This window comes from Brienomyrus brachyistius, chromosome 13 (assembly GCF_023856365.1).
Source record: "Brienomyrus brachyistius isolate T26 chromosome 13, BBRACH_0.4, whole genome shotgun sequence".
Classification (NCBI taxonomy): Eukaryota; Metazoa; Chordata; class Actinopteri; order Osteoglossiformes; family Mormyridae; genus Brienomyrus; species Brienomyrus brachyistius.
In genome coordinates, this window is record NC_064545.1 from 10333266 (window position 1) to 10342464 (window position 9199).

At 44.9% G+C, this 9199-nt stretch overlaps 1 protein-coding gene across 1 annotated transcript; it reads right to left on the minus strand.

Annotated features, from left to right (window-relative positions):
* Positions 1–5421: 5421 nt before the first annotated feature.
* c2cd4a (C2 calcium dependent domain containing 4A) lies at positions 5422–7103 on the minus strand. Its single transcript, XM_048972496.1, has 2 exons — positions 7019–7103; positions 5422–6873 (listed from the first exon to the last, which is right to left on the minus strand). Exon 2 carries the CDS (start codon positions 6840–6842, stop codon positions 5532–5534), a length of 1311 nt encoding a protein of 436 aa, XP_048828453.1. The 5' UTR covers positions 6843–6873; positions 7019–7103; the 3' UTR covers positions 5422–5531.
* Positions 7104–9199: the final 2096 nt, after the last annotated feature.

A 9199-nucleotide genomic window follows, 5' to 3' on the forward strand; every position in this document is an offset into this window, starting at 1 on the left:
ATGGGACTCCGTTTTTATGTGCTGAGCATAAAATAATCATCAATAGCAGCAGAGCTACAGCCTCTTTTATGTACTTAATCTGTGACCAATACATAACCTAGAGGGCAGCAGCTGGTAATGTTAAGAGCCGTGAGCTGCTCATTTGTTCTCGTTTTCTGTTTTTTTCTTTTCTCCTCCCTGTCATATTGCCAGGTGGGTTATCAATGCAGAACCCAGCACAAAGTTATGTATAGAGGATCAGATGTGATACAAGCAATAAAACGGCTGACCAACTGGCATTGAGGGGGCACTGCTGACATAGCTGTGCTCTGTTTTTATGGGTATAAATGAACTCTGCTGACGTAGTTGTGCTCTGTTTTTATGGGTATAAATTAACTCTGCTGATGTAGCTGTGCTCTGTTTTTATGGGTATAAATGAACTCTGCTGACGTAGCTGTGCTCTGTTTTTATGGGTATAAATGAACGCTGCTGATGTAGCTGTGCTTTGTTTTTATGGGTATAAATGAACGCTGCTGATGTAGCTGTGCCCTGTGTTTCATGGGTATAAATGAACACTGCTGATGTAGTTGTGCCCTGTTTTTATGGGTATAAAAATGAACACTGCTGACGTAGTTGTGTTCTGTGTTTCATGGGTATAAATGAATGCTACTGATATACCTTTGTGCTGTTATGTTGTTGAATTGTCTTTTTCTTGAAATCTTTATTTTGTGTTATAATACCCTATTGCCTTCATTTATAAAACTTATAAAGGGGCCTACTAGAATGAATAATATATTAAAATAATATCCTATATTATTTTATTGAAAAAGCCTTGTTGATTAAATGGTACTGCTGTCTAGCTTAAAATGTTCCATTAACTATTCTAAATTAGCTAACGGAAATCTTTTCCTGTGCTGAGGATACCACCTGCTTTTCTTGCTAAATGACCTGTGAAATTACTTCCACTGCACATGACATTGTACTTCATTAATTACTTTTGCATGTACAGTGCACATCCTTGCAATCTGTACTCGGGGTTTTGCAAGAAAACTTACCTGCTGTCACCTCAAGTACATATTTGTAGTTAATTGTTGCAAATTAACTTAGAAATAAAACTTTTTAAATGCAGTCCATTTCAAATGGATTTCTGTCTTAAGTGAGGATTTATTCTGTCATTAATGGGTCATTATGGCTATGTGTTATGCCTTTTGATGAATATTCATAGTCATGTATATAATGGGGGCGGCATGGTGGTGCAGTGGTTAGCACTGTTGCCTCACACCTCTGGCACCTGGGTTCGAGTCTCCGCCTGGGTCACATGTGTGTGGAGTTTGCATGTTCTCCCCATGTCATCGTGGGGTTTCTTCCGGGTACTCCGGTTTCCCCCCACAGTCCAAAAACATGCTGAGGCTAATTGGAGTTGCTAAATTGCCCGTAGGTGTGCATGTGTGAGTGAATGGTGTGTGAGTGTGAGCTGCGATGGGCTGGCCCCCTATTCCCTGCCTTGTGCCCATTGCTTCCAGAATAGGCTCCAGACCCCCCGCGACCCAGTAGGATAAGCGGTTTGGAAAATGTATGGATGGATGTATATAATGCATTATTATTTACAATATGATTCCATAGTAACTTAGCAGCAAATTATTTACTACTCATACAAATCATGAACAAATATAGTAGCTACTTGAAGTAAAAGATGTGCTATTATTCAATAATGATGAACAAACACGACATAAGTATATCACTTTTTGAGTTATCCATTATTTGTTCCTTCAGTACTTCACAAAGGTTTATAATATTAACAGATGCATTATATTATTTACATATATATAGTATATGTAACATATATATATATTAACATATATATAGTAACTGCTTGAAATATATGATCCATCATGATTCATTAATGATGAATGAACATGTGATCAATATTCCACTTTTTGTGTTATTCATTATTTGTTCTCTACGTCACAAAGGTCTATTTATAGATTAATAGATATAGTAATTAGCACAGTAGCAGATCACATTAACATAAGAATGACCATCCATCTTTTTGTAACTACTTGTCCTATTCAGGGCTGCAGGGGGTCCAAAGCTTGTAGGGAGATAAGGTGGAGACTCCCTGGGGTGTGACGCAACAGTGCTAAGCACACCCCCACTGCACCCCCACTGCACCCCCACTGCACCCCCACTGCACCCACACTGCACCCCCACTGCACCCCCACTGCACCCACACTGCACCCCCACTGCACCCACACTGCACCCACACTGCACCCCCACTGCACCCCCATGCCACCTCATCAGCATTGTTTCTCATTTGCACGAGTACATTGGAATTATTCTCTTCGCCCGCCTAGTCTGTGTTCCTCTCCATACCTTGTGGGGTGGGGGTGTGTGTGTGTGTGTGTGGGGGGGTTGGGGGGGGCTTCACACTTCATGGTCAGCAAACATGCAGCACCCCTGGGGCTGGGGGTTAAGAGCCTTGCTCAAGGTTACACAGATGCATGACTGTTCTGTTGAAGTCAGGCCTCAAACTGGCAGAAACATAGTCTGCTGAGCCTCTCAATGTAACCTATTAATGAACTGAGACGGATCATTTATTTTAAGCAGTTACTGTATTTTTTTATGATGTCTGTTAATTACATACATTTTTGTGAACTACTGAATGTACGATTAATGAATAACAGGAAAAAGTGCTACTGTATACTGATCACATGTCTGATCATGATAATTAATGAATCGTAGCAGTAGTTACTATTTGTTATATTTGTTCATGATTTGTCCTTGAGCAGTAAATGATTTACTGAAAAGTTATTAAGGAACAGTATTGTAAAGTGTTATGATTATTTGTTATGAATGTGTTTATAAATGACTAAAAACATGGCCTTAAGTAAAGTGTTAGCAAACTGTCATCAGAAGAGTCCAAATTTATGGCCTGAATGTAGCATGCAATCCCTTTGAGAGCCCTCTCACACTCTCTCTACCTGTATCACTCTCCCTAAAGGCCTGATTTATATCTTAATCAGTAACAAGCTGCTGATTGCCCCCCCCCCCCGAACATTTGCACCCCACGCCATCTCGCAGACAGACAGCACTGCCGCTTTGAGGTTTATTAATGTGTACTAAACCCTCCTCCCCGATTTGTCTTGTCTGAATGTATCGTTACCCAGGCAACACACCAGACTCTCTCATCCCAAATACATTTCTCCCACTACAAAGAGAAAGTGAAATGCTATTGTTCCTTAGATCCTCGTAAAAGCTAGGGCTGAATTAGGAGGGCAGAGGCAGTGATAAATGTTACTCAGCGTGGTCGACTCTGGCTCCAGTGAAATTGGTTGCCGTTGCCCGGCAACTTCTGCGCCCAGCTTCGTCAAAATCAGACTGAGGGGTTTTATCTGTTTATGACAGGTGCGCTGAACAAATTTGCCCTTGCTGTTTGTTTTCTTAATGGCCTGGGGTGGCCTCCATGCCACTCGCACGAGAGCGTCACCCCTCTCAGAGTGACCCTCCCCCCCCCCAGGGGGCTTTTTGGTTTTATCACACAGCAAATCCAGGCAGAAACATACAGGGAGTTTGGTTTCTGTATCTTTTGGCCAGAGAAGGTACCCCCTCCCCCCAGACTCCGAAAGGACAGCTGTCTTATTTGCAGATGTTTATCTATTGAACTCGTTAAGAAACTTCAGTATTAGTAATTCAGTTTAATTCATACATAAGCACATTGTCTGTGTGTGTGTGTGTGTGTGTGTGTGTGTGTATTAGGGTTGTATTACTTTGTGAGGACCAAATGTCTCCCACAATGTGATAAAAACCTGTCATTCTGACGCTGTGTGGAAGCATCTTTTGGGTCCCCACAAAGATCTGTGAATGCAATCATCCCTCCATCCTTCCATTTTCTGAAACCTCTTATCCATTTCATGGTACAGGGGGTCCGGAGCCGATCCCAGAGGCTACAGGCACCAGGACGGGGCACCATCGCATCGTCATGCACACTCACACACCATTCACTCACCCACACACACCTACGGGCAATTTGGCAACTCCAAGTGTCCCCAGCGTGTTTTTGGACTGTGGGGGGGAAACCGGAGTACCCGGAGGAAACCCTATGACAACATGGAGAGAACATGCAAACTCCATAAACATGGAACCCGGGTTCCAGAGGTGTGAGGCAACAGTATTATCTATTAATGAAATATTGAATGTATTTTGCTCCAAGTGCAACACTGCTGGAGATGCGCCCGCAGATGGTCTGCATCGGCTGCCTGGGTAGCCGTGACCTTTGGGCCTGTTTCACGCACAATCACCTCACTGGGGTTAAGACCAGGCGTCTGCACCAGCCACGACTTTCCACTGAGCACATTTCTAGGAATCTATCCAAATGCAGGGTGTTTTTGTTTAACACAGACGCATAAGCTGATAAAACATTCACTCAGGTGTTCTTTGCTGCTGGTGCCACGCTGCACGTATGAGTCACGGCGGTTCCTGGATGCTCTGCTGTCCTCCACGTTTGCGCATCTTCTCTAATTTATCCACGTGAGCGATGCTGTTTTTTTCATAAGAGCACCTGTATTAGTCACTGACAAAAGAGAACCAACATTACGTCCTAAGAAGACGTCATTGACCCCCCCCCCCGGCCCCCACTGGCTGTTATTTTCTCATTCGTGACAAACCTGTTGAATAACATTAATAAAAATAATTAAAAGGAAAAACTAATACTGAAAAGCAGCCATTGTGTTTGTGCTGCAGGGTCCTCTCTTCTCCCTTATTGTGTTTTTAAACATGCTGTGTGACTGCAGGCCTGCACTGTTTGCCTAATGATACTCGGTGACACCATAATTACGTTTTCTGTACAATGACATGATTTGAAATCCAAACAATTGGGGATTAAAACCGCGAGCTCATGTTTCAGATTGCCTCGGTTAATTTTAATCTCGGTAAAAGGTCAGGAGGAAACGTTAGGGACACTCACAGGTTTCCTGTATGCCACACCTGTCAGAATACAATTATATGTGATTCGGTGAGGGAAGGTGCCAGGGGGTAAGTACCAGGAATCCAGGGTGAGCTCACCCTCTGGAAGGAGCATCCAGCTACATCCTATCTGCTGTGTACCTACAAGGGCACTAAGCTCACAATGGTCCAAGCCTGCAAAAACAGGACTGTCGAAAAGTAACCCCCTCGATCGGTTGCTTAAATTGAAAAATGTTCTTATGCTTAAATATTGATCAATTAAAAATTGAAAATTTGTTGCATGTCATGTAAAATAAAAAAAAAAAAACCTTAATGTGTTCCTTTGCATCACAAACTTCTGAGGTTATATTTATTTTTTTTGTTCCTTTACAACAATGTGTTTAGGAAACGTAACATGTACAGAATATTATCAGCAGGATCTGCTTCCAAGTGATGTATTCCTATTAGAAAGAGCATCATTAAACACAGAGGAAATCAAAGTGCGTTTTATAGTTTATTGGAAAAATACAATTTGACAGTATAAAAATATAAATAAATTCTCATAGGTACGGGTGTGTGTTTTTAAATAGAACATTTCAGGCTGTATATGATTACAGGGTCACGATGCTGGACAGGGGTATTTCACAGTGTCCCAGGGTGTAATCTCTTTTCATGGAGGACATTTTATTGATCACCTTGAAGCGGAGGGACCTGTTGTAGAGGTCGTCTTCAGAAACGCCATCGAAGAAGAAGTCCTCGTTGAAGATGGGATTCCGGCTCTTCCGGATGACCGTGCTGCGCTGTTTCTGCACCCTCCCAGGCAGAAGAGAGAGGCTGACTGTACAGCTGATTCCTCGGGGGTCCACCGAGGGGGTGTACAGGCCCTCTGCACTGATGAGGCGAACGCGGAACCGGCGGTTCTCGGTGCAGTATTCGGCGGACAGCCGGAGGGCACCGTCTCGGCCCAGGGGTACGCGACTTTCTCTCAGCACCCGGTCCCTGTAGAGCTCCAACTCTGTGGGGAAGATGACAGGAGGAGCTAGGCTGAAGCTCTGGTTAACTGGGCCCTCTGACGCTCTCCGCAGGACGTTGGGGCTGTTGTCTGTGGAGCTACCCTCGTCAGTCGACAACGAGTCGTTGCGGAACGCAGCAGTCCTCCTGGGGCCCCTGCAAGCCAGCTTCTCACAGCTTAGGGCCTTGAAGAGGGATCCCCGGGGCAGTGGCCGCACCAGGAGCGGGGAGCTGAACGGGGACGACTCTGCCGAAGAGGTGGTGTCACTGTCCAGGGTGCCCTGCCTGCCTAGCATCAGTCCTCGGGGAGAGAGCTTGGAGGTCAGGCCACCGAGCCTGGCCAAGGAGCCTGTGGTGAGCAGCTTGACCGGGGACCTGTGTGTGGGGGGCGTGAATGGGAGGCTGTAGATAGCTGGATCACTGTGGAACAGCGACTCCTTCCTCCTAGTGTGTGGGCTCTCAAGTAAGGTACAAAAGCCGTAACAGGTGTGTGTCTTTGGGAGATGAGGAAGTGAGAGGGCAGCCTGGCTCTGGGGGTCTGCGTTGGTGCTGTCCTCATCGCTGTATCCATCGTCTAGGGTAGCCTCATCCGCAGCCTCCACCTGGATGATGTGTGAGCTGAACGCATCCTTCATCGGCAGGTCTCGTGGTGCCTTGCACTTAAGACCATAACCTGGCTTGACAGTCTCGCCCCCCCGCCCTTCATGCTGGGGGCTGATCTTCGGAGGTATGCAGAACTCAGGAATGGTGTCTGGGGTGATAACATTCGGACATAAGGGGATCTTCTTGCCCTTTTCGTGAGACGGTCTCTCCCCAAACATGCCATCGCCCAGCTTGAAGCTGTACTCTGCTACGGAGAGCGAGAGGTTTGTTCGTTCCACAGAAACGCGGATCTTCTCAAGCATCCACATGGAAGCTGGACTGGGTCGAGACTCCAGAGATCTATAAAATCAGTGAGAAATAAATGATAAGCATGCTCAAGACCACAAAGACAGGAAAAGAAGTTTCACAAAATTATTTTTAAAAATCAGAATTTAAAATATCCATCCGTAAGGAAGTCGTAAATCGAATGTGTAAGCAGACTTACCGTAATTGCTTACAGTGAATCCCACACTCTTTCTGTTTCTGGATTATAGCTGGTATTCTCTCCTCCTTACTGGCCTGGCTCTTATGTGAGGTAGGGAGGCGGGACAGACCATTTAAATACACCCCAGCTTGTGGGTGGGGGCAGAATCCCTTAAACGCAGGCCCTTCACGCAGACCCTCCTTCAGCCCTGAGCTATTCACTGAACTGGATATGGCCAACTGAGAACTGGCACCCTCTGGTGGTAGGAAATGCAAATGCAATGGAAAAAAACTGGGAACTTCTATGGTAGACAAGTCTAAAAAACATGGATAAGTGCGAAAAGGGAGATGCAGATTTTCCATAGGGTCCCATTGTGGCTTGGTGGGAAACACTGCCTGTGCTTTGGGGGGGTCCCCTTTAAAATGACCATGTTAGGAGATTCAGTGCCACTCAACTGGCACCCCCCCCTCCCCAAAAAACAACAAACTGCTCCAAAATAAAAAAATAACAATATTTTGTCATTGTTTTCTTTCACTGTGCTTTTTGTTCCTTAAAAATTCCATAATATTCTTTCTTTCAGAGGTGAAAATTCCAGTTAAGCATAAAGAGTCACATTCACCTAGTTGGATGCAGCAAAACCTTGGCCTGGATTTTCCACCTCTGCTGTTTTTGATGATTCTATTTTTGTACTTTTTAAATGTGTTTCCATTGCTTTTAATTCTTTGCAATATCCGTACTGTCCTTGTACTTTGTCTGTTTTTCACTCTATCAGAATCAGAATGGCGTTTATTGGCTAAGTATGTGAGCAAACTGATACAAGGAATCTGATTCCGGTCGATGGTGCCTCTCAAGCACAACAGTATAAAAACAACAACAATCTACAATATATATATATATATATATATATATGTAATATGGATTTATATTTATAAATATAAAGGTAAATGTTAAGAAAAAAATATATAAGTGTTATTTGTACATATATGAGGGGCGGCATGGTGGTGCAGTGGTTAGCACTGTTGCCTCACACCTCTGGGACCCGGGTTCGAGTCTCCGCCTGGGTCACATGTGTGCGGAGTTTGCATGTTCTCCCTGTGTCGTCGTGGGGTTTCCTCCGGGTACTCCGGTTTCCCCCCACAGTCCAAAAACATGCTGAGGCTAATTGGAGTTGCTGAATTGCCCATAGGTGTGCATGTGTGAGTGAATGGTGTGTGAGTGTGCCCTGCGATGGGCTGGCCCCCCATCCTGGGTTGTTCCCTGCCTCGTGCCCATTGATTCCGGGATAGGCTCCGGACCCCCCGCGACCCAATAGGATAAGCGGTTTGGAAAATGGATGGATGTACATATATGCTTATACTATTTATAAATATAAATATATTTATGGATATATATATATATACATGTGTACATATATAAATAAATATATATATATATATACATACACACACATATACACATAAATTATGTATATGAACAATACAATATAATAAGCAATCTGTTTTATATATAGAAAATACAAAGATTACAGAAATATATTCCACAGACTGTACATACAGTGCAGTTGCAGTGCTGTAGGTGTTTAGCAGTGTGACAGATCAGCTGTTTAGGAGGAAGATGGCGAGGGGAGAGAAGCTGTTCCTGTGTCGGGTGTTCTGGTCTGCAGGCTTCTATATCCTCATCCTCAGTTGTCTCAGGAAGTACATCCTCTGCTGGGCCTTTTTGAGGATGGACGAGATGTTGGTCTCCCACTTCAGGTCCTGGGAGATGGTGGTACCCAGGAACTTGAAGAACTCCACAGTAGACACCGGGCTGTCTGATATGGTGAGGGGGGGCAGTGATGACGGACGTCTCCTGAAGTCCACTGTCATCTCTACAGTCTTGGGCGTGTTCGGCTCCAGGTTGTGCTGACTGCACCAGAGTACCGGCCGCTCCACTTCCTGCCGGTATGCAGACTCATCACCATCCTGAATGAGTCCAGTGATGGTGTCATCTGCAAACTTCAGGAGATTTACAGCTGAGTTCCTGGAGGTGCAGTCATTGGTGTAGAGGGAGAAGCGCAGTGGGGAGAGGACACATCCTTCAGAGGCACCGATACTGAGGGACCGTGTTTCCGAAGTGACCCCCCCCAGCCTTGGTTGCTGCTTCCTGTCTGTCAGGAAGCTGATGATCCACTGGCAGGTAGCTGGTGACACGTTGAGCTGG

Bases quoted from the DNA above. Each gene is read 5' to 3' on its own strand.
- c2cd4a (XM_048972496.1), bottom strand. From the start codon at position 6,842: ATGTGGATGCTTGAGAAGATCCGCGTTTCTGTGGAACGAACAAACCTC.